The sequence below is a fragment of the Grus americana genome, chromosome 1 (assembly GCF_028858705.1).
Source record: "Grus americana isolate bGruAme1 chromosome 1, bGruAme1.mat, whole genome shotgun sequence".
NCBI classification, from domain to species: Eukaryota; Metazoa; Chordata; class Aves; order Gruiformes; family Gruidae; genus Grus; species Grus americana.
The window spans coordinates 32,424,022-32,449,872 of NC_072852.1; the positions used below are offsets into that span (position 1 = coordinate 32,424,022).

At 37.9% G+C, this 25,851-nt stretch overlaps 1 protein-coding gene across 9 annotated transcripts in view; it reads left to right on the forward strand.

Moving 5' to 3' along the window:
* PNPLA8 (patatin like phospholipase domain containing 8) overlaps positions 1 to 25,851 on the forward strand; it is a 45,566-nt gene that overhangs the window by 17,645 nt on the left and 2,070 nt on the right. For 5 of the 9 annotated variants that reach the window (XM_054812044.1, XM_054812210.1, XM_054812157.1 and 2 more), the window contains 4 exons: positions 667 to 724; positions 2,887 to 3,081; positions 16,862 to 16,921; positions 24,824 to 25,019. In XM_054812044.1, the coding sequence (XP_054668019.1) occupies positions 667 to 724; positions 2,887 to 3,081; positions 16,862 to 16,921; positions 24,824 to 25,019 (509 nt within the window). Of the gene's footprint in view, positions 1 to 666; positions 725 to 2,886; positions 3,082 to 4,586; positions 4,739 to 16,861; positions 16,922 to 24,823; positions 25,020 to 25,851 lie in introns of those variants that run through there. The other 4 variants (XM_054812095.1, XM_054812340.1, XM_054812286.1 and 1 more) reach the window with 2 other exon arrangements.

A 25,851-nucleotide genomic window follows, 5' to 3' on the forward strand; every position in this document is an offset into this window, starting at 1 on the left:
GGGCTAGGATGTTGATATCCTCCAGTCTCCTGCAACTATGTAGGAGGGTTACTGTCTAGTTAGCAATTAGAATACTGATCCTAATGCTGATGTGATGATAAATTACAATGCTGACTGTTCGTGTGATTTCACTGTCAGATTGATAAAAATGTATGCATATGAAAAAATTCTTCCTGCAAAATGGATGTTAAATGCATATTGAATTATTATGGAAGATTACCTCTAGATGTTTTAACTTTCTTCTAAATCATGTTGAATGTTGTCTTTCCTTAGCTTTTGTTTTCATAACAGTTCAAAAGAATAGTTTTCGTTTCTATAAAACTGCTTAATAAAGATGTTGATTTTTTTTGATTCTTAAATGTAGCAAAGTACTACGTTTTCCTTTCATAAAGTAGTTGAGTATTCCTGATGATTTATGGTTAAGTATGTGGTGAAGTGAGTAACTGAATCAAGACCTCAATCACTCGTCAAACTTATTTCCAACAGCCTAGAAGGTTTGAGATATTGGTCCATTGAAGTCAACTGTAGAAATCCAATTATTAAAATGAAATCCAAGCATTGCTTCTTTTAAATGCAAAGTTCTCAGAAGTAAGAATAATAAAAATGTACGTCTTTTCTTCATGCTAAACTGATGAAGAATTTTCAATTTCTTACACTTATTTGCAGAGAAAAAATGGGCTCAAATCTTATGATTGAAACTGCAAGAAATTCCAAATGTCCGAAGGTATGTACAGTTTTCTAAGGTGAATACTAATTGTGTATTCCACAAGTACTTTTAAGAGTTCTCGGTAAGAGTATTATCCCTAGAAGAATATTGGATAAACAGTATGAGTGTTGATACTCTCCAAGCTTCCATATGAGATAACCCATGCTTTTAAAGGATATAAATTCATTAGATTCTTAAATTTCTGCAGCAATTTCTCATATTTTTATATCATATTTTAAGTTAGAATATGTTTCAGAGATGTTAAAAGGCTTATAAGCAGAGAAATACTAGGTCAACTTCGTGAAGTTGTGCAGAGTTTGGTTTTTCATATAAGAGAATTCTCGTATCTGGTGATGCTGTCGTGTCAGCTGTGGTCTGTGTTACTGTGTAGTGAGAGAACAGGGTTTCTCCTCAATTGATCTGGATTACCAGGTTTTCTCCAGTCACAGGCCCTGAGATCTCTCCTCTTTCTGTATGATCTAAAGGGCACCAATTAATTGGAAGGGTGTTATATACAGCAGCAGCACGAGAGTGAAAGATGAGACAGCATGGGTATTTTATTTTTGGTGAAGGATGGGGTGTGAAGAAAGAAGAGAAATATAATAGCACATATTTCAGAACAATCTGTAATTAACAGGTGGTTTGGTGTCATAGTACTATATTCAATGCTTTACTGTTAAATGGAAGATATTCACATTTTTCTAAACATAGAAACGTGCTTGACTGACTCTGTTCCTAGTCCATGTCTAAAACAAGGACATGAAAAGACTGGAGTGGCATGTTGCTTTCTCAGAGAGAAGCTATCCTATGTTGACTTGAAAGTTATCTTTGAACTGGGATCTTTGGCTTTCTTCCATGTTCTTCAGTAATAAAATGTGAATATAAATAGAGTTGAAACTAGCTATTCCCAGTAATAGCTTTGTAGTGCTGGCAGAGGTGGCACTCTTTACAAGGCGCAGCAAAACCAAAACATGCAGTTGTGTGCTCTGCTGCTGTAAAATTCATGGCAAGATGGATTTTTTCCAGAAGGTGCTCAGCACTTTACAACTTAGGCTGCATCATGAAGTGGAAGTGTATATGGGTATTACAAAAAAATAATTTCAAGCATCAGTTTGATAAGTTTCTATTAAATTTTCTGAAGGTTTTTTTTTACTGCTTCTAGTAGTGCTTAGAACAAAACCTTCCTTTTGACAAAACCAGGAAACTGTTCCTCTGTCAAATGATGGAGTATGAATCATCACGTGGTTTGCTTCTGCATTGTCATATAGAATTTACACTTTTCTTGTTTTCTTTGTTTGTAAGGATGGACTTACTGTGAATTAAATGATTTAACTTCTGTAGCTGAAGAATGGAGATGAATACAGCAATAGCACAGCCTCAGCTGCTAGTGCTGTTGAGTAATGTTTCCCAAAAACACTCTACTCTGCAAAATAGTAAACAAGATAGAATTGAACACCCACTTGTCTGCTTAAAAATACTGTTCTGAACAGCACCAGCCAGGCTGGGTGCATTGTCACTAAAAGGTCTTACACATTCTAACACTCACCCGTAACTATTGCAGTCATACCTTTTTGTTTTATGGAAACACCCTTTTGGCTTTTCACTCAGTTTTACGTCTGTGACTTTTAATGACATTTCAATCTCCTTACAAAAAAACTTGAAAGATTTATGTTTGATTCTTTTTGTTTTTTCTTTGGGACAGATTCTTCCTGCAATCCTTTAACTCCAGTAGCAATATTAAGTAATCATTTTCTTGGAGAAAGAATTTGGTTGACTTTTCTAACATTCATATTTAATGGCATTGTATTGCTGGTTGCAGACTCTTGAAAATTAACTACTATTCATAAAGGCAAAACATTTAAAATCTTACAGGTGACACCAGCATTTTATTTAAATATCAATGGAGAGAGATTGGTAGAAACAGAATAGCTAGTGGAAACAATTAATTTCAGGTTAAAAATAGCATTTTCTTTAGGGAGTTTGGGTTTGGGCTGTTTTGGGGTTTTTCTTGACTTTTGCTTTTTAAAATTTAGATAGGCATTATAAAAAAGGAAATAAATAATGAACAAAGTAGGATTGCAGAGATGCATTTAATGTATAAAATTGAATTTCATGTTGTGGGAAGTTGTCATTACTGTTACTATCATATGTAACTATTTTTGTTCCTCCTAACTCACTAGGTAGCTGCAGTAAGCACCATTGTAAACAGAGGAACACCACTGAAAGCATTTGTTTTTAGAAACTACAATCACTTCCCTGGTGTTAAGTCTCATTATATTGGAGGCTGTCAGTATAAACTGTGGCAGGCCATTAGAGCATCATCTGCTGCACCAGGTTACTTTCAGGAGTACATTTTGGGCAACGATCTTCATCAGGTAAGATGAAATCTTCTCCTTTAGTAAATATTTTCCAATATTATACCTGAGAAAAAAGTTGTCTGAATTTCTGAATCAGAACTAACCAGATAAGCTGGTAGCAGAAAGGAAATCTAGGATGCATAGGGGTAAGAAAGGAAGTTTTTAGCTTGTATAGCACTTATAGGACTAGAAAGGGTATAGGCTTAAAAACCTTCATCGTCTTAATACAAACTTAGGCTCTTCTGCTGTTCCTTTCTTCTCTGCCTGGAAGGAAACCTTATATGAGTTGTAAATTTCTTCTGACTTCCTGCTTACTACTGGTATTTCATTGAGCATTATTTCACTAAACAGATGGTATGACTTAAACTCTAACAATACTATAAAGTGTGAAAAAAAAAAAATCAAGTTATGCATTTCAGTGTTCCTTTTATTAGTGCATAATTTGGTTTACGGTCTACTTTTAATTCTTTCCATTGATAGCTTATTAAGCTCTACCCTGGTTCTGAGCTAGGAAAAAGAATAAGATGCCACAGCAGTAAGATTAAACTCAGAGGACAACTGCAAAAGAAATTCCCTTGAGGATAAAGCAATGTCTCCTACGAATGGTGTATGCTCATTTATTGTATTACAGCTTCTATTGGTGACCCTAGTTAGTAAAGAGCAAGGCAAATTAATTTCTTCAGTAGTTCTTTAACCATTGTGTTCTTGTCCTTCAGTGCCACTTTATTATTCTGCAGTTCTCTGAGTTTTGAAAGAATCCTTTTTACACTACATACTAATTTAAAACATTAGTATTTATTTTTAAAAGGATGTATTGCAGATCTGTGGCAGAAAGGACTACAAAGGGTGACTGAACCAGAGACCTTCAACAAAGATAGCATAGGATTCAATCACTTAAATGTAAAGAAAGCATCTATTACACTTCTATCTTACTAATTCATATGGTGGCATTAGCCTTAACTACTAGAAAGCAATAATAGCATATTTTGAGTAATAAGATGTACCTGGGTCACTTACAGAATTTCTCATGGTGTCCATTAAAAGGCTGTGTAATCTCATTAGCATTGCAATGTGCATAAGTAATAGTGAAGTTTAAAGACTAACAGATAAATAAGGAGTATTAGGTGAAATAATGAAAAATTCATTTGATTAGGAGATAAAAATTGAAGTATTGACACAGAAACAGAATTTAATCAGAAGGAACCCAGCATACTTCCGTATTTTGAATTAACATTTATGAGGAGATAGAATAATTATTTTCAGCTATATAAAAGCTCTGCATAAGTCGATGGGTGAAGGGGAAGAGTTCCCATGGAGGGCAGGATGGTGCTACTACATCAACCAGATTCTGAGAGTTCTTTGTTTTATTCTGTTTCCCCTTTTTGTTTCGGGTTTTTCTTTTCTCCTTCCTTCCCCCTCCACTCCGCAGCCTCCCCAGTATGGTACATCTTGTACTCCCCAAAACATTTTAATCTAATGCTACCTGAAATAAGCAAATAAGTTTTTACGTTTTTTTTTAAAAGCTAAAAATGGTGTAACACATCAGATATTCCAAGCCGAAGCGCTGCTTGAAATCCTGAAACGTGGTCATCTTCCATCTGGGCAAGCAAAACTGGAAAGGGAGCTGCTTTAGCCTTTGGAGCTGTTCCAAGCTGCTCCTTAACTGCTTGAATGGGTCAGTGTTAAGCTATGTGAAGCACTTTGCTTCCTCTTCTCACCTTTCCACCCCCTCTTTCCTTGAATTGAGAGTACATCAAAGTCTGTCTGTGCTTCTGTATGAAGAATAGCTACATAAACAACATGATTTCTTAACTTCTGCATAGTGATTAGACAATTATTTGTCTTAACATCATTTCTGAATTGCCAGACTTGTGTGAAATGCAGTAAGGTGGATATTAATTTAATCTATATTCACTTTTAAGTCCAATTTACCAGACCAGAGGATATAATCATTTGATTAGTGTTAATAGAGATCAGATCCAGTATTCTCAGTCACACAGGGCTAGGATGAAGTCTAGTTCATTTTTCCTTGCTCCAGACTCTTTGGACAAAAGCCTTCTGTAGGATCTTACCAACACTGTTTGATAAACTCACCATTCCTTTCTAGGTGATATATTTTAATTACTAGAAAGCAAGGGCTTAGGATGTGGTTCATCTTTGTAAGTCATAAAGAACTAAATATGTTTTCAGTACTAAAAATGTTTATTGTAGTAGAACTAGATGCTAAATTTTCTGACTTAAACTTTTCTCATCTGAAAATCTCTCTTCTACCCATGCATGATATTGAAACACTTTTGAATTCTTTTAGAATCTAAAGGATGTCATCTTTCATGTCATTCATGCTTTTCTTTCCCCAGATTACACTTTTCTTACCACATCTCTATTTCCATAATTATCTATGTTCTATGGGATGTGCTTGGTTTTTTATGAACAGCCATCTAGCAAGGTGCTACATGGCAAATGCTACATAACTGCCTTCATGCAGATTTCTGTCTCAGATTATAAATCTACCACTGCACGCTCAAGCTTCCCTGAATTACCTTGTTTTAACTCTGGGGTAAGAGTCTTCATGCTTGTGGCAGATTTACCCTTACGTTCTTGGGTGTAATGGTACCTGAGTGCAAAATGCAAGGTAATCAGGAGCTTTAGCTCCATTAAAGTATCCAAAATGAACTGAAAAGAATAAGTATGCATAAATACGTTTTTAAATAAATAGAACCCTAAATGCAGTCATATTCCTGTTTAAAATAGCTTTGTGATTATTTTCAAAGTATTTTAATAACTCTTAAGTTATAAATCATATCATAAATGAGAAAGTAAATTTTTGTTAACTGTCTCTAAAAATGCACTGCAATTGTCACATTAAGTTCATCAACCAGGTCATGTATGATACTAACATTTGTAGTTTATATGGAAATACTCTTTTCTATCTTACCACTTTAAACCTATCTAGCAGGTTGGGCTGCTTTTGAACTACAGAAATAAATGAAGCATAGCACTGTTAGATGTTCTCAATAGTACCATGATTTTTGTAAAGTGCATCAGCACAGTATGCGTTAGTTGTAAATAATAATTTATGCCAAAGGCTTCAATACTGTAGTACAGTGTCAGAAAGATTATGGTCTCTTGGGTTTTTTTCAATGGCTTGGAAACTTCAATTAATTAGTCAATCTCTTTTCTGAACATAAACCATGCTAGTTTCTTATTAACTTACATATAATCTCCTTCTGTAGTGTTGATATTTCTAAATAATTAAAAGAATAGAGATGGCCAAAATGTGAAAATGATTGTAAAATGTCTGTGAAAATTGAGAATAGTAAATATAATGGGATTTGTTTCCTTGCTTTGAAGTTTGGGACTTCATATATGGATTATTATGACTGGAGTGTTGGGATGGAAGGGCACAGGCTCTTTAGGAAGGACAGGCAGGGCAGACGAGGAGGGGGCGTTGCCCTCTATGTCAATGACCAGCTGGAGTGCATGGAGCTCCACCTGGGGATGGATGAGGAGCCCACTGAGAGCCTATGGGCCAGGATTAAAGGGAGGGCTGGGGCAGGGGATATCATAGCGGGGGTCTGCTACAGGCCACCTGACCAGGGGGACCGAGCAGATGAAGCCCTCTATAGGCAGACAGGAGCAGCCTCATGCTCACAAGCCCTGGTCCTTTTGCGGGACTTCAACCACCCCGACATCTGTTGGAGGGACAACGCAGCTGAGCGCCAAGCAATCCAGGAAGTTCCTGGAATGTGTCAATGACAACTTTCTCCTCCAAGTGATAGAGGAGCTGACGAGGAGATGTGCCATGTTGGACCTTATTCTCACCAATAAGGAGGGCCTGGTAGGGGATGTCAAGCTCAAGGGCAGCCTTGGCTGCAGTGACCATGAAATGGTGGAATTCACGATCCTCTGGGCAGCGAGGAGGGTGTGCAGCAAGCTCACTACCCTGGACTTCAGGGGAGCCGACTTTGGCCTCTTCAGGGATCTGCTTGGTAGAATACCATGGGACAAAGCCCTGGAGGGAAGAGGGGACCAAGACAGCTGGTTCATATTCAAGGGTCACCTCCTCCAAGCTCAGGAGCGATGCATCCCAACAAAGAGGAAGTCAAGCAAAAACACCAAGAGGCCCCCGTGGATGAACAAGGAGCTCCTCGGCAAAGTCAAACAAAAAAAAGGAAGCCTACAGAGGGTGGAAGCAAGGGCAGGTAGCCTGGGAAGAATACAGAGAAACTGTCTGAGCAGCCAGGGATCAGGTTAGGAAAGCCAAAGCCCTGATAGAAATTAGTCTGGCCAGGGATGTCAAGGACAACAAGAAAAGCTTCTATAGGTACGTTAGTGAGAAAAGGAGGACAAGGGAAAATGTGGATCCCCTCCGGAATGAAACGGGTGACCTGGTTACCCAGGATATGGAGAAGGCTGAGGTACTCAACAACTTCTTTGCCTCAGTCTTCACTGGCAAATGCTTGAGCCACACTGCCTAGGTCACAGAAGGCAGGGACTGGGAGAATGCAGAACCACCCACTGTAGAAGATTAGGTTCGAGACCATCTAAGGAACCTGAAGGTGCACAAGTCCATGGGACCTGATGAGTTGCCTCTGCGGGTCTTGAGGGAACTGGCGGATGAAGTGGCCAGGCCACTCTCCATCATACTTGAGAAGTCCTGGCAATCTGGCGAAGTTCCCGCTGACTGGAAGAGGGGGAACATAACCCCCATTTTTAAGAAGGGAAAAAAGGAAGACCCAGGGAACTACAGGCCGGTCAGTCTCACCTCCATGCCTGGCAAGATTATAGAGCAGACCCTCCTGGAGACTATGCTGAGGCACATGGAAAATGAGGTGACTGGTGACAGCGAACATGGCTTCACTAAGGGCAAATCGTGCTTGACAAATTTGGAGGTCTTCTATGATGGGGTTACAGCGTTGGTGGATAAGGGCAGGGCAACTGACATCATCTACCTGGACTTGTGCAAGGCATTTGACACTGTCCCGCATGACATCCTTGTCTCTAAATTGGAGAGACATGGATTCGATGGACGGACCACTCAGTGGATAAGGAATTGGCTGGATGGTCGCACTCAAAGAGTTGTGGTCAACGGCTCAGTGTCCAAGTGGAGAACAGTGACGAATGGCGTTCCTCAGGGGTCGGTACTGGGACCGGCACTGTTTAACATCTTGGTGGGTGACATGGACAGTGGGATCGAGTGCACCCTCAGCAAGTTTGCCGACGACACCAAGCTGTGTGGTGTGGTTGACACGCTGGAGGGAAGGGATGCCATCCAGAGGGACCTTGACAGGCTGGATAGGTGGGCCCGTGTGAACCGCATGAAGTTCAACAAGGCCAAGTGCAAGGTCCTGCACGTGGGTCGGTGCAGTCCCAAGCACAACTATAGGCTGGGCGAGGAATGGATTGAAAGCAGCCCCGAGGAGAAGGACTTGGGGGTATTGATTGATGAGAAGCTCAACATGAGCGAGCAGTGTGCGCCTGCAGCCCAGAAAGCCAACCGTGTCCTGGGCTGCATCAAAAGCAGTGTGACCAGCAGGTCGAGGGAGGTGATCCTGCCCTTCTACTCTGCTCTTGTGAGACCCCACCTGGAGTACTGCATCCAGCTCTGGGGGCCCCAGTACAGGAGAGACATGGAGCTGTTGGAGCACATCCAGAGGAGGGCCACGAAGCTGATCAGAGGGCTGGAGCACCTCTCCTATGAGGACAGGCTGAGAGAGTTGGGGTTGTTCAGCCTGGAGAAGAGAAGGCTCTGGGGAGATCTAGTTGCGGCTTTCCAGTACCTGAAGGGGCCTACAGGAAAGCTGGTGAGGGACTGTTTATCAGGGAGTGTAGTGACAGGACAAGGGGTAATGGGTTTAAGCTGAAGGAGGGTCGATTTAGATTCGATATTAGAAAGAAATTCTTTACTGCGAGGGTGGTGAGGCACTGGAACAGGTTGCCCAGAGAGGTTGTGGATGCCCCCTCCCTGGAAGTGTTTAAGACCAGGTTGGATGAGGCTTTGAGCAACGTGGTCTAGTGGAGGGTGTCCCTGCCCATGGCAGGGGGGTTGGAACTAGATGATCTTTGAGGTCCCTTTGAACCCAAACCGTTCTATGATTCTATGATTGTATATGGAGACCAGGTTTTGTATTGGCTTATCAGTCAGTTGTATATTTAAATCTGAACGCAAAGCACTCTGGCAGTTGATCTGACCTAGCACTCTTCACGTGTGTGAAGACAGTTATTTTCGTAATGCGAATTTAGTGGATTTGTTTTATGGTCAGCCTGTGTATTCTTGTTTTATGTTACCTAGCTTTTGTTGAAATTTGAGTCCTTTCACAAACTATATGAATTAGTTGCATGAGAGTTATGTGTGGAATTGAGATGGATTCACAAAGATTTTATGCATGACTCTACATATATATGCTGGAATCGTGCCTGAACTGAACTGTAACTGTTTGCTTTAACTCTCGCTTTTCCATTATATATATATTTATATAAGCATGTGTATTTGTGTACACACATGCATGTCCTTTCTCTGGGAACATTCCAGTCTGACTTCCTGTACTAGTCACTGTAAATGTTTGAGGGGATTGTAAAGTGTGTTAATTTATTAATAAAAGGTAAACAATTATTTTTACAATAATTTCTAAACAATTCTCATGTAATTGTTTAGAAGGAGATTTCTAGGTGCCTGAACACTTATTGTTATTCGTGCTGCAGATAAGCTGATGCCAGGGTTGTTAAATTGCTGCAAAAAGCAAGCAGTTCAAAACCAAATAGCAATATTTACATTCAGGTCAATCATGCCATGCTATCTGGTTCCACTGTGTCAAGTAGGAAAAAACAGTGCAGCTGTTGGTAGATGAGGGGAGGAGGATTAATATTCTTTGTGGTTCAAAAGAGGAACACATTAACATTCAAAGGGATTTAATCCCTGTAACATGCTTCTCCAGGAAATGTGTAAGTCAAGAGAAACCAAGTCATGATGTTACAATATAGAAGCTGTATCACCACATGTCAGCTTTTTAATATTAAAATCTATTTATGAATCACTGAGGGTCTCAACCTCTCCCCAGTCCTGTTACAACCACTGATTTATTTTTTCCTACTTCCCACAGAGAAGTGTTGTTTCTTATATATATTCCTTTTTCTTTTTTTTTTTTTTTCCCCCCGGTAGTGTGAAAAGCATTTGGGGGACTCAATAATGTCACTTTAGTAGTACAGTATGCTGAGGAAATTGCCAATTAATTAAAAGAGCAATTTAAGATTTAACAAAATCATTATGCACACTTCATTTACTAGGTTTTACAGTGAAAACTCAATTTGTCCCACAGGATTAATTAAAAGGGCAGCAGAGCTTGTGTGTGTGTGTGTGTGTGTGTTGGTGCCGAGTTTAACAAAGCCACAGATTTTTTTCAAAGTAAAATGTCATCAGTTTAATACAAAGGATTTGATCACCTTTTTCTTGATAACTTCCCATGATTTCATTGCTGCATTACAGTTCCAGTCATTGAAATGCTGGTGATGAGTTACAGTAGTGTTCAAATAATCATAATTACTTTGAGCAAGATCAGATACTAAAGCAGTTAAATTGGCAGCTAATCTGTTAGTGGAGTTTTAATGATGCAAGTGTAACAGGATGTGTGGTGAGAATACAACCTAGAAATTAAAAAAAAATGTATAGTGCAATAATATGATGTAACTAAAATTTCAAGTCTCACCTTCATTATAAAGAAACTGAGTATTATCCTTTTTTATTTTTAAAACTTTCCCCTTTTATTAGGCAGTAAATCTGTAAAGCCATTTTGTCTTTGTAGCTTGTTACAGGAGAGGCCTTCAAAAGTGATTCGCTTAGTGGATCCTACCCTAATTGGTTTTACACGGTAGCTTTTAAAATTAGATTCAAGGGTGCTTCCCAGGCTCTAAGAAGACATAGAATATAGGTCACATTGGAGTTCTTTTCATTCTTAGGATATGCCACGGTGATCAGTATGCACCAGAGCTTATGCAGACTGTGGTTTAATAGGTGTATCTTGTTCTCACAATGATAGAAACAAATATTTCTTTGTTTCTCTGTGTACTTGTTGCCATACACATTTTCCTACAGCCTCAGAGGCAACATCGCCGACTGTTTAAGGAAGAGGGATTTTACTGGAATGTGTTAGCCACATGGATGTGTGCGTTCCTTTTTCTCTTATGAATTCTAGAGGTTTGGTTAGCAGCTCTTAAGGTGGACACGTGTGATGCAGTTTATCAGCCTTCATGAAATTGGTGTGCTTACTGCACCGGTAGTATTTTGCAGAGCAGACTGCTTGCAACATTCCCTGCAGGGACTTGCGAAGTGAGGTGTTACTGGAACATTTGTTTAGTGAAGTGAAATTGAGAGTATATTTTGTTTAGGCATTTAACTTGGATGCATTATTATGTTTATCTCTAGTTATTCAGAGTGATGGTTTGCTAATGTAACTTTCAGAGTGCTTATTCAAAAAAGAAAAACAAGTGTCACTCCCAAATGAGCTGTATTACATTTAACTATTTTTTTGCTTAGACTGCAGAGTCCATATATCTTCAGTGATGCTGTTTACCAGCTAATATTTGCTACAAAACAAATCTTGTAAAATTAGAGGAGACTGGTACAGTGAAGAATTAAGAACTGAGTCACTTCAGCAACCTCTGTACAGACAATCTAGGTTGCTGCTCTCGAAATCTGATGTTACCAGCCACTGTTTCTGAGATCAAAAAGAACAATTTACTGTCAATTCTTGATAGCTTGTGATTTTTATTTTCCCAGGTTGTATATCTGTCTAATACTGACTTGAATGAAGCCATATTTCCATATGAAATAGCCTTGTGATACTCGTTGCACATAAAAGCCTAAGAATGTAGTGGCACTATTGATATACTGTTACCTCTTCCCTTAAGGAAAGCTTTTTTGTGACAGATAGTAGTCTGGTGCGTAATACGAACAATCACCTAATGCTTTGTCAGCTACCATCCAACCTCTGATTTGCCTTCTGCATTGTAGTTTAGAAAAATGCCCTCTTCTTGTCATGGATACAGGTCTTAATACTGTGATAGGAATAATTTTCACCATGTATACAAAATGTGCATAATTAGTTCAAAACCCAGTGCATTCCCATTAATTGAATAGGGCATAATGTCTAAGCTCTATTTCCTGTACTGAGCTTCTCTTCCAATACAAGGATGAATCTGTAGTGTTAATTTTGCAAATCCCAAATCAGTTGGCAATCTCTTCAAAGACTCTTTAACTTCCAATGTTTATTTTACTGGGAGTGTATTTACACTGCTCTTCTTAGTAGCAGATATATTTTAGATTTTGGGCTATAGAATTTAGAATTATTTCAGCTGGCATTTCCTTAGGAAAAAACATAAGGGAGTATAGAACAAAACCGTTTCCCTCAGGTCAAATTCAGTCCTCCGTCATCATTGCCAACTGCATCATAGACTGTAGTTCATAAACCTGTAATTCTGTCTTTGCTGCAGCTACCCTTGTAAAAGGTTATTTCAAGAAGATACTTCTCCATTTTTCTTATGACTAGAAAATTTCTGATTTTTACTCTTTAAGTCTATTCATAGCTAATGGATACAAATTGCACTTGTGCCAGTAATGTTCTCTAGTTTAATTAACTGTCGTCTTGTACTGTTTACCCTTCTGATGTGTATATAGAAAGCACTCATACCCTTTTTTATTTTCTTTGTCTAAATATGCCAGTCTGTCTCAATCTTGCAAAATAGGTTCTGTGTTCTCTTGATCATCCTAGTGGTCCTTCATTGCACCTGCTGCAGTTGGAGTAGTCTTTCTTGAAACTGGACTATTCAGTGTGTTTTGGCATGACCCAAGACATATTGTGCAAAGTTGAATGATACGCCAGATTCAAAATTAGCATTTCTAAATTAGAAGCTTCTTAAATTTTACCCATTTTAAGATCAAATCCTTTAGTTATGAACCTGCTTTGTTTCAGTTGCAATGAAATGAAATCTAATGTTTGAGTCAACAAATAAAGAATAAAATCATATTGAGAAATTTACATAGCTTACATAATTTTATAAAAAGGGGGTTTTATGCAAACTCTAATTTCAGTTTGAAATTACAGTGTGGAAGATAAAAATAAATTTGTGGAGTCTGTAATAAATTCAGTTTTAGATGTTGTCTGTAGAGTTAGCTTACAGCATTCTGATTATTGTAATTTTTAAACAGATGAATGACCAAGTTTTGAGTAGCGTTTATTAATGATATATCCAATAATATCACCTAGATTCCTTATGAGTCGCTGCTAGTCCTCATGCTCTTCTGTATGCTTTTCTCAAAGCATTTTGAATTTCCTGTCATTTTATTATTCCTTAGTAAACTGACAGCTGAAAGCATAGACCAATTAGTTAGCAAAACTAATATCAATGTGATATTAATAATAATAATCAGGTTATTGATGTAAAAATATATTGAATCTTAAGAATATTTACATTGTTAACTTGGAAAATTAAATTTAAAGAATTTTGAAATTTTGACAATCTAACTTGGTCAGCTTTCATAAGGATTAGGTTATCTCTGGATCTGGGATATCTTGCTCACTTGTGGAGGTTTTGTAGTGATGTGTTTCTTTTGTGTAAGTAGTAGAGCTTTCTCCTTAGTCCAATATATCCCATTGTAGCAAATAGAGATTTTATATGCTTCCTAAGTTAAATGTTGTCAGAAAGGACAAACTTTCTAGACTTGAGCCCACTAGTGTCATCTGAATCCAGAAGGATTTTATTGAGATCCATGGGGATTTTTGGTTGGTTTTGTTTGTTAGGGTTGGGGGGGTTTTGTGTATTCTTGAACCTTGCCTGTGGTTCACAAACATCATAGGGAGAACCCGAGCTCAGGCCTTTGTTTGGGGCCAATATAGATTCAATCACAGGCCAGCTTTTTCTCTTAGGTTGCACACTATGTTCCTTACTTGTAATATTACAGGCAATTCATCATTTGGGAACCAAAATTAAAATACTATTTTGGTGATGTGTTCTGTTGTGCATTGCAGAATTCATGTAATTAAATCTGCAGTGCACAGCCTGTGCTTTTAATGACAATATATTTTATTGCCCAATAATTCTTTCTTTCATGACGTCTGCTAATATTTAGCAATTCTTCATCAATATGGTGTAAGAGTACATTTTCCGTATCTGACACAAAAACATGAATTCAGTAATGTCTTCAGAGCAGCTGGTCATTTTCTGTGAATTAATGACTAGCTGGGATGAGTTAATAATTTAAGATAATCACCTAGCAGTCTACCTCAGCCAACCATTCATTCTAAAGAAATGTCAAGAGCAAACATGGCTAATGTAGGGTAAAATAATGTAAAAAATATTATTAAATGTTTAGCTTATAATAGCAATCATATTGATAGCTCTCAGAAGCATTTAACATAACATTTGTGTGTATGCAAACAGTGTATTACAGTGTTGCTCATTTTTAGGAAAAAAGATAAATACTGTATGAGAGAACAGTACTGAAAAGGAAACTTTTCAGTAAACTTTCAAACTATTACTTTTTTTTTTACTTTATTTAATGTGATCTCAGTATAAAGTGTTATCTTTTTGCAACTGGTGTAGTAGAAGCACAAATGCAGCTAATGTACTGTCTGATTTTTTTTAAACTGTCAAAGACAGCAGTAATGGAAATTTTAGTGTCATTCAATAACATAAATACAAATGCATTTAATTTTTATTTTTTGTACAAATATTTTTCTGAAGAATTTTTCCACTAGCCAGTTCAAGGCAAATCATTTTTTTCAGTGCACACTTCTGCAGTTAGCTGTCACAGTTCTAGAGTGTTTGTTTTTCTAGTGTCTGAAGAGAAATTCTAATTTTGAGATAGCCTTACAAAGTAATGAGCAGAAGACCTTCATTTTAAGAACTTAAAGGAGCATCTCTGCCTCTCCTTAAGTAACCAAATCTGTTTGTTCTGAAATTGTTAGGAATTTGGTGTACAGGAGGATTGCATTAGTATCTGTCACCAATTAAGTCTTCTGTTGGGAATCAGCATAGTGCACAATACATCATAAATTGTATGCAGTTGACCTGATAGCATCCCTGTTAGCATGATTATCAAGCAAGGGTGAATATTTCTGAATAAATTGCATGAAATATTTGTATAGAGAGATAACCGTAGGTCATTATGCTTCATAGAAAATTATCTAATTTATTAAAAAGATCTTTTTTTCACTCATCTCTCATGCAGCAAAGTAGATCAGACCCACCATTAGAATCTAGCTAAAAGAAATTGTTTTAGTGCACTGTACATTTTAGAGATTTGTTAGAAATATTGTCACCACCATACATTGCTGTCAGCAAGATAGAGAGGAAACAATTCTACTTCTGTACTGTCTCATGTTTGTAAAACACTATGTATTTTATGCAGTCAAAATAGTTTGTACAGGGACTAAAGATTTCCTGTACTTGCTGGAAGCCCTTCTTCCACAGTTACATCCTCAGTAGTACTGTGACCAGACTGACTGATTATTCACCAGAGGAGAGCCGTAATTAGTGTAGTTTTTCAAATGGCATTTATGTATATGTAACAGAGCAGGGTGATCATGTAACCTTTGTATTGAGGAGAATATATTTGTGCTGAGTGCTATAGTGGCTAGTTTATTGCACAGTTAAATCTGAATGTATAGATTCCTTTTTCACAAAGTGTATATTAAAAACTGTAATTTGGTATCCCAGTGATGTCTGACTGAGCAAACCTTACAGCTTTATATGTGAATATACCAACATTCTCATAATGGCACTGGGTGCCCAGTGCAATGAGAGGTCAGGATGTGAATCTTGAAGTTATCTGTATGAGTAGATCTTAAAGGTAGTTAACTAACTCTCCTGTTTTCTACTCTGAGGACATTTGCTGCTACGTATGTAAATGTAATGAGGTGATTTTACAGAACAATTGGGCAAGGCATACCTATTTTACTTACAGAAACTACAGTAAATGTTTTGAGTAGTTATTTTAATTTTTCTAAGTAGTAACCTCTTGTAATAGTGCAGCAACTCTTCAAACTCCTCATTTAAAGCAGTAAGCCCTATCCTTAATCTGCATGTTTATTATCTTGATGTTGACTTTAAATATAAAATTTGAAAAATACTTTTCAAAAGTCCTTTCAGAATCTTAGCCTGTCTTGTCCTAGCCTGTGATAACTTTGCACTAATTCTGCCTCCAGTTTTTCACAAAGACCATGAAAGTAAACAACAGAGCAAGTCTCTAAAAGTGAACTAAAATGCAAAGCATGTCTGCATAGGCAGTGAGGTGAAATGGTTACTATGGAGCCAACAAACTCAGCTTCCAAATATCAGACTTGGCTTTCTTAAGTTATACATCCTTCATCCAGTTCTAGATTATTTTCTTCACAAAGTTTAGCATCATTTAAGTGCAACTGTGTAGCGCACAGGATGTTACACAGAACAATTACGAGGCACAACTTGAGTCTGACAAAATTAGGAAATGCAATGATAGCCTATGAATGTACAGAGTATTCTGAACTTGTTAGAAACAACTGCCCATGGTAGAGTATAGTTCAAACTGATTTTTTTTCCAACATCTTAATTTTAAATAACGGTTTCTAAAATTTTGACTTAAATATATACATGAAGTCACATTCACCATAATTATTTAAATGGGACAAGATTTTCAGAAGGCTCTGTGCTATGAGGCTCCCAAGTGGTCTGGAACGTTTGCTTGCGTTGAGACTTTTTCCTTCTGATTGTAGAATTTGTCCCCATCTATTTCATAATGTTTAACCAGGCCTTTCTTTATCCCTAGAACTGGGCAAGCAGGGTATCTTCACCAGAGACTTTTCATTGGAGCATATGCCTACAAATGGTGCATTTTTCCTGTTTTAAATAATTTGTGATCTGTTAGTCAAATCATGAGGGAGCCTTCCCTGGCCGTTTTGCAACTATCAGAAAACTTACAGAAAATATGAGCTATAGCTTTAAACTTCTGGCTAACAACCAGCAAGCCTTAAAAATATGGTTACACTTGCATGGGGAATTTTTTTGAAAAATCTGTATTAAAAAAACATTTCATTGAGTTCACTTGGGAATTAGTGGATAAAATATTAAACAAAACATAACAATTGGATATTTACCACTTGGAAAGCCTTTGGCAAAAGACTGAAAGTAATGAACTCAGGGACTGGGAGACTGCTTTGCTATCACTAACAAGCTTGGGTTTATATGTTTTAAGCTCCATTTTAAGATTAATTTATTTGATTACTTCCATATTTTTATTAGAAATGTTTAAAAAAGCCTTCTTCCTGTTTACCTGCATGATGTGAGGAGAGTTCTAAACCCCTTTTCAGCACTTAGTTGCATTAACATTCCTAGGATGGCACTTTGTGTTCAGTGTACTGCCAGCAAATTAAGTTGACTCAAGTGTGGAGTGGTTTTGCAAAGTTCAGAATATGAAGCAGTGTGTGGTACTTGCCAGTGTGCTGACCATAGAAGCACAGAAGAATGCAAAAGGGAAGGGGTGACTCAACATATGTTTGGGAAGTGGAAAAGAGAGTTTGCAATTGGATTGAGAACTAGCTAAATGAGAAGAGATGGTGAAATGTAGGGAAGGCCAGACAATCTAAGAATGGGAGAACAGAGGGAATGAGGGGTCTACTCTGGCTGTCTGCCCAACACCGAGTCCTGAGTCAGAGCTCGGGACAATTGCACATTTTTGTGGACGTTGGTCAGCAATTTAGTCATTTGGAGAGTTCCTGTAAGTTACCCTTACAGTTACACATTCCAGGGTATGAGTTGCCTATGGAAAATGCGTGTTCGAATTTTCCACAAGACTTAACCTGGACTGACAAAGTTCAATTTCTAATAAGACTGGCTTTTAAAAAGTAATTTCATTTTACAGCTGGAATAACATGCATCTATAACTCATACAGTATTTCTTTAAATAGAGTAGAATCCTAAGAAAATTGGAGGAGGACAGAACCTCAGGAGGTCATCTGGTCCAGCCTTCAGTTCAAAGCAGGATAAACCTCAAAATTCAGTCAGGTTGCTCAAGACCTTACCCATTTGAGTTTTGAAAATATCCAAGGATGGAGATTCCACAGCTTCTCTGGTTCTTACTCTGCACTCTTTCAAAGAGTCTGGCTGTGTCTTGTCCCCCTTTAGGTAGTGGAAAACTGTGACTGGATTCCTCCTTGGCTTTCTCTTTTTCCAGGTTAAGTAAACCCAGTTTCCTGCATCTCTTCTCATATGTTATGTCCTTCAGCCCCCAAACCATCTTTACGTATTTCAGTTTTTCAGTGCCTTGCAATTGGGTCTCCAAAACTGTACACAGTATTCCCAGTTTGACCTCACGAGTACTGAATAAAAGGGGACAATCACTTCACTTGACCTACTGGTTTTGCTTATAGCCCAAGTGTATGTCGATAATCTAGTAGTTTATCTAATAGACTATTCATATTGTTTCTCTTTTCCTGTGTGCACGCAGACAGTACCATACCATAGCAATTTATCTAATAATATAGATGAAAGGAGGGACATTTGAAGACGTTCCAGTTTGTCAAAAAGCAACTGATAAATTTAGGAGGAACTGAAAAGGTTTCAGGTCGCGCATAAAATCAACATTGCTTTGTAGAATTCAAATTGCATCTGAAGCTTATAGTATAATTTAAAATACTACTTTATATCAACAAGATTTTTACACCATTGTATGTGGTATAAAGATCCTTTTTAGTTTGCATTATTTTGTTTATATGAAGGCTTTAGGAGATCAGAATTGTGCTATGCCAGTATGGGTGCATGAAATCTATGCTTTTCAATTATAAATTATGTTCTGAAAATATATTCCATATAATAGATAACGGGCACAAAGAATGCAACAATATTCATACACTTTGAAGGTTGCATTCTGTTAATGTATTTTGCACATCTCTCTAATGTTGGCATTTGCTGATCACTATACTTGCATTCTAAAATGCATTATTGTGTAAATACAATTTTATATTGAAAGTTAGACACAAGGAACTTCCCCACAGTCATTCCATAGAGTATGGGGTGCAGCTTGTCACTAGTACTCCTAGTTTCCCTAACCTTTTCAGTGATTATCATATTTTTCCCCATAGCACATCACAACTATCCACTTTGCTGTATTTCTAAAAAGTATTGTACTAGTGTTGGCTTTTGTTTGTTCCCCAACTATGGATGTCTTTCAGTCCATGGCCTGGATCAATAAATTTAATTGTTCGGGTTAAACTTTTGCTTCTGGATTACTACTATCCTTGGTTTGTCATTCTTCCCTCCTGCAGAATGGCAAGATCCTAATTCTACCATCATACTAACTGAAAAATTTAAATTTAAAATTGAGAGATAGGTGGATCAAAGGCAAGAGATTGTACCAAGAAAACGGAGCATTTGAAATTGAATGAACTCATAAAATGAATGACCTCATTCTGGAAATAGAGATAAACAAGAATTCAGGTTTTGGCCAACAGGCATCTCTGTACCCATAAATCAGATAAATTTGCATTGTTTACTTCCAGCTTTTCAACTGCACAAAACCTTGGAGTGGCAAGAAAGCCCATAGAAGCTCATATGGAAGAGAAAGCGATTGTGTTAGTGGCCAAGACATTCCATACTACTAGCAATCGTTCAGTCTTTTGGTTATATTGTATTTTGGTTAGTGTATTTTTATAAACATCTTTTTAAAGCTGAGTGCTTACAGTAAAAATATTTTAATTGATAAGCTATAGATAATTTAGATTACTTTTTATAATATTACTATAGAATAACTTCAGCAGAATCAGGAAAAAAAAAATATACTGAATTTAGAATTTCTCCAAATCAAATTGACAGACTAAATACATAGGAATTCCAAGCAAGGATCAGTGAAGATTCTTGTGATCTCAGTATATATTATGCATGAAACTATGGAATCAGTCACTTGGAATTGTATTCCAGTGTCTCAAAGACAAGCATAAAGGAGGATATGTCATCATTTCTTAAAATTACTTTCTTAAAAATGTAAATGTAGATCTGACTCTCATATTTCTGTATTGCTAGTTTAATATATTTCTCAGGAAGGACTTTTTGTTCAGTTTTATGAAGATAGAAGAATTATTCAGAATCAGAAAGGTTAGTTTCTGTTATGTAATATTAGAAGTGGAAAATCCTTTGTGGTTTACAGTTTTTTTTAGAATTCACATACATGTGAAATCATTGCAACTAATTTTAAAGCTTGTGAAATATTTTTCCACAAGAATTTCAGCCTTTGACGTAATTAGCTCTAAGGTTTCTGGAGCTGCAGAATTAAATTATTGCAGTATTTCCTTCACTGAGTCCTTAATAGTCCTATTTAACTAATAATGTTGTTTACTGCTTCAGTAGTTGATCATTGTAACCAAAAGAGCAGTACGATGAATATCTTTGTTTAACAGAATGAGCTGATTTGAAGCACAATATTGATCAGGATGTCATCATTATCAACCATAATCTGTTTGGAGAGGAAAAAAAAAAAAATCAATTGCTTTCCTTATTGAGTCCTACTTCTAACTTTTTAAAAATGATATGTATCTATATAAATGCTAGAAGTTATGTGAAAGGTGTCAAAATTTAAAATTATGAGGAGTAGATACTTAGTATCATTTCAATAAACCTAAATTGGAGAATGTTTAAATATGGAAATCATTACACAAAGCTGTTGGTGTCATCACAGTACACATTTGGTATGTTTAGGTGTGTGTACTTTACCTTCCTTTGATCCTTTATTTGTCAATATTACAAAAATATTGTAGTATTCTAGTATTATATACCCCATAATTTTTGATAACACTTATTTTCCCATGGTGAAGCAATCATGTTGAATTAAATTATATTGTAAGATCAGTAGAAATTGTTTGGTAAGCATGTTTTTAATCTAGGATTTAAAAAAGCAAGCTCCACAAAGGTAACTATTACAATTAAAAATCATTAAAATGATTAAATCATTAAATCATATGATTAAGAGTCATGGGGAATTATATCAAGGACAAAAACATCCTTGTATTTAGTTTTATGTGTAGAAGCTAATTTAAACATAAGCAAAGGATAATAGGCACTGAAGAGACGATTCATTTTAGCAGTGTTTTGAGCAAAGCGGACAGTATCCAGAAGGAGTTCAAAGAGCTTTTTGTAGGTTGAAATGAAAGCTTAATTAAAAAAAAATCAAAAAACTAAGCTCAGTAATCCTGTTTTTACTTATTTATCTAGCACAGCTGTAGTTAAAAGGAGTTTCTGCAAAATGTTTATCAACACCATTTTTTTTTTTATTCTAAGCTCTTCCAGGGTAGAGTTGCTTTAATTGTTCTTGTGATGGTCAGGTATAGGATATAGGGAGTTCAGGGAGCTTTTGCATAATGCTTATTGTAGTCAATATTCTGTTTCTTTTATATTTTACATGGTTTCTTGGTATAGATTTTGAATGGCTATAAAGATATTCATCTCTGCTATCAATAATGTTTTCAGCTTAAGTTTTGCCTCTAACTGCTTTTTTTTTTTTTTAAGACATTCCCAATATGTAAAGTCCTGTTAAATTCAAAGTAATCTGTTTTTTAGTTGGAGAGAAGATCATTTTACTTCCAAAAAGTGGTGAACATACTTTTTGAGACTTGCTAGATAAAAATCTTCTTGTTTGCTTTTCAGACTTACTGTCAGTCATACTGATTCTTACTAAAGTATTTTATCCCAGCTGCATCGCCTAAGCTTTTGACATGTTGCTGCCAAAAGATGTCTCTCCTCACGTTCAGACTTGTGAGAGTAGGCTTTGTTCCTATTAGTCTTGGGCTGAATTCTCATCTTCAGACAACTTAAAGAAGCCTCGTGTTCCCAGGGCCTGGTTCTCGGGGGGGACTTAAATCATCCTGATACCTGATGAAAGGACAATACAGAAGAGCTCAAGCAACCTAGGAGATTTCTCAAGTGCATTGCTGACAACTTCCTGGCACAGTTGATGGAGGAGCCAACAAGGAAAGGTGCTTTGCTGGACCTCATGCTTATGAACACTGAAGAACTAGTCAGGGACATGAAAGTTAAAGAAAGCTTTGGCTGCAATGACTATGAGATGATGGAGTTCAAGATCCTAAGAGAAGGGAGAAGGGAAAAAAGCAAGACTACAGCCCTGGGTTTCAGGAGAGCAGACTTCATCCTCTTTAGAGTTCTGCTGGGAAGAATCCCCTGGGCTATGGCCTTGAAGAGAGGAGGGGTCCAGGAGAGCTGGCTGATGCTCAGTGATCACTTCCTCCAAGCTCAAGAAAGGACCATCCCAACAAGTAGGAAATCAAGCAAAGGTGGCAGTCATGGATGAGCAAGGAAGTCCTAACTGAACTCAGACATAAAAAGGAAGCAGGGGCAGGTGACCCAGGAGGACTATAGAGCTCCTCTCCAGTCTTGCAGAGATGGAGTTAGGAAAGCAAAAGCTGGCCTGGAGTTGAACCTGGAGAGAGATGTGAAGGACAACAACAAAGAATTCTACAAGTACATAAGCAGCAAAAGGAAGACTAGGGAAAACACAGGCCTGCTACTGAATGGGGCTGGGGAGCTGGTGACAAATGATATGGAAAAGGCAGAGATGCGTAATTCTGCCTTTTTTTCAGTTTTTACCAGTAAAAACAGCTTTCAGGAATCCCAGGCCCCTGAAGCTAGAGGGAAAGTCTGGTGCAAGGAGGACTTGCAGTTGATGGAGGAGAACCAGGTCAGGGAGCAGTTAAAAAAACTGGACATACATAACTATATAGGGCCTGATGGGTTGCACCCATGAGTGCTGATGGAGCTGGCTGATGCCATTGCAAGGTGACTCTTGATTAAATGATCATGGTGATTCATGATCACCATGGGAGAGGTTGGGAGAGCAAATATCATTCCTATCTTCAGGAAGGACAAGAAGAAAGCTCTGGGGAACTACAGGCTATTTGGCCTCAGCCTAATCCATTAGGAGGTGATGGAGGAAATCCTCCTGGAAAGGATTTCTAAAGTCATGAAGAACAAAAAGAAGGTGATTATGAGTAGTCATCATGGATTTACAAAGAGGAACTCATGATTGACCAACCTGCTAGCCTTCTACAATGAGGTGACTAGCTTATTGTACAAGTGGAAAGCAGTGGATATTGTTTACCTCAACTTTAGTAAAGCCTTTCACACTTACCTCCCATAACATCATAGACAAGCTGACAGAGTATGGGTTAGATAAGCAGACAGTGAGGTGGATGGCAAACTACCTGAATGACCAGTCCCAGAGAGTTGTGATCAGTGTCACAAAGTTCATTTGGAAGCAAATCACTAGAGGTGTACCCCCTAAGGTCAATACTGGGGCAAATATTAGTTAACACCTTCATTAATGACCTAGGTGATGGGACAGAGTGCACCTGCAGGAAGTTCACAGATGGAACAAACCTGGGAGGGATGGCTGGTACATCAGATGGTTGGGCCAGCACTCAGGGAGACCTCAACAGGCTGGAGAGTTCTCATGAAGTTCAGCACGGGGAAAGGCACAGTTGTGCATCTAGGGAGGAGAAACCCCATGCACCAACCCACACTGGGACTGAGTGGTTGCAAAGCAGCTTGGCAGAGAAGGACCTTGGGGTCCTGGTGGACAACAAGCTGAACATGAGCCAGCAATGCACCCTTGTGGCAAAAGAGGCCAACAGCACCCTGGGCTGCATTAAAAACAGTGTGGCCAGCAGGTCAAGGGAGGTGCTCCTTGCTCTCTGCACTGCTGAGGCCACATCTGGTGTACTGTGTCCAGTTCCCTAGTACAAGAGAGACATGAGCACGCTGGAGCGAGTCCAGCACGGGGCCACAAAGATGAAGGGACTGGAGCATCTCTCATATGAGGAGAGACTGAGAGAGCTGGGACTGTTCAGCCTGGAGAAGAGAAGGCTCAGGGGGATCTTATCAATTTGTACAAATAAAGGATGGGAGGGAATGAAGATGAGAGAGCAGTGCTCTTCCCAGCAGTGCCCACTGGCAGGACAAAAGACAGTGGCACAAATTAAAATGCATTAAATTCTACCTGAACACAATAAAAGATTTTACAGTAAGGGTGGTCAAACAGTGGAACATGTTGCCCAGATTGGTTTTGGAGTCTCCATTTGTGAAGATACTCTGAAACCCAACTGGATGTGGCCCTGGGCAACGTGCTTGAGATGACCCTGTTTGAGCAGGGGTGCTGAACCAGGAAAGCACAGTAGGGGCCCTTCCAACCTGAATGATTCTGTAGATTTTCCAAGTCTTAAATCCAGGCTGTAGCATCCTATCTAATGACTGTGCTTATAAAGTAGTTTTGGCCAAGCTTAGCTCCTGTGATTTTTTTTTTTTTTTTAATTTTAGAATCTGCAGGTAGTGACTGGATTTTGTTACAGAATATATCCTTGTAATACCAGTAATAAACATTTTAGGATGCGGACTTTTTGATTGTTTAAAAAGTTGTCAATGTGCGTATCTGTCTTACCTAAAAGGTCTACAGAAGATGAAGTCATAACTTCAGATACTCCAGGGAATGCTGCTGTTTCAGCCTACCTCTTCTGTGCCATACTCAGAAGAGCAAAACTGACCACAGACCCAGGTGCTTCTCTGACAGCAGCTGCTGCGTGGCACAAACAGAACAGTTGCACCAAAGATAGAAATTAATGCTTGATTTAATTGATTTTTGCGTATTAGCATTATGCTAGTTTGTTTTATAGTCACAGTTTTTTTATGACCATATGTTATATATAGTACTAACATCTGTATTTTTAATTTACAGGATGGAGGTCTGCTTCTAAATAATCCTTCTGCACTTGCAGTTCATGAGTGCAAGTGTCTTTGGCCAAGTGTTCCCTTGCAGTGTCTAATATCGCTGGGCACCGGTCGCTACGAAAGCGAGGGAAAGACAAATGTTACATACACCAGTCTGAAAGCCAAACTCACAAATGTTATCAGCAGCGCAACTGATACAGAAGGTTGGTGTCTTAAGACACATTTGAATTGTGACTGTTTTCAGCTTTTGATGTTTCTTAGAGTTGTAGTTTCAGTTCAGAGAGCAATCTGCAACCTTCTGTCTTTCTCCTTCTCCTCTCCCCCCCACCCCATCAAAACTACTCGAAACACGTCTCTCCGTAACTCATTATGTGTAGTTGGTGGTTTAGTACCAGTATTACAGCTTTTGTGGAGATGATAATATGAATGCATTTTTTAGCCTTATCTCCATAAGTCTTCATCTTCACTATGTTCTTGTAAGCTCTTTTAGTTTGAGTTCTCAACTGTTAATATGAGGTTGATGCCATAGGTATACTAAAGATAAAAGATAAGTTAAAATTTATTCAGAATAACAATGATAATCCAACAGGATTTATACAAAGTGATATGTTCTTACTTGTGTTTCACATTAAAGGCATTCATTTCAATAGAAAAATGTTTTCTTGATTTGTTTTTTTCCCATAAACAGAAATGCTGAATAGTTAATACAGAACACTGACTGGTTTTCAACAGCTTCAGAAAAAGTATTTTAGTTCCGTTCTTTTCTATATGTTTTTAGCATGCAGTTTTCCAAGGGCTAGACCGTATCTGCCCAAGATCATGACTTCCATTGCTGTCAGGAGGAGCCAGGCATGTGTTTTGCAAAATAAACTCTGTTCCTAGGATAGGAGTACACTGGAACTCTGTCACTAGCAGTTTCCATCAGTTTTGTTTTTATAAACTGAGGAAATACTGATTATGCAGATGCTTTTTTTCCTCTTACAAAGGGACCTGGTACTTTAAAAAGCTAGGGATCAAAGAAGTACTCTTACAGTC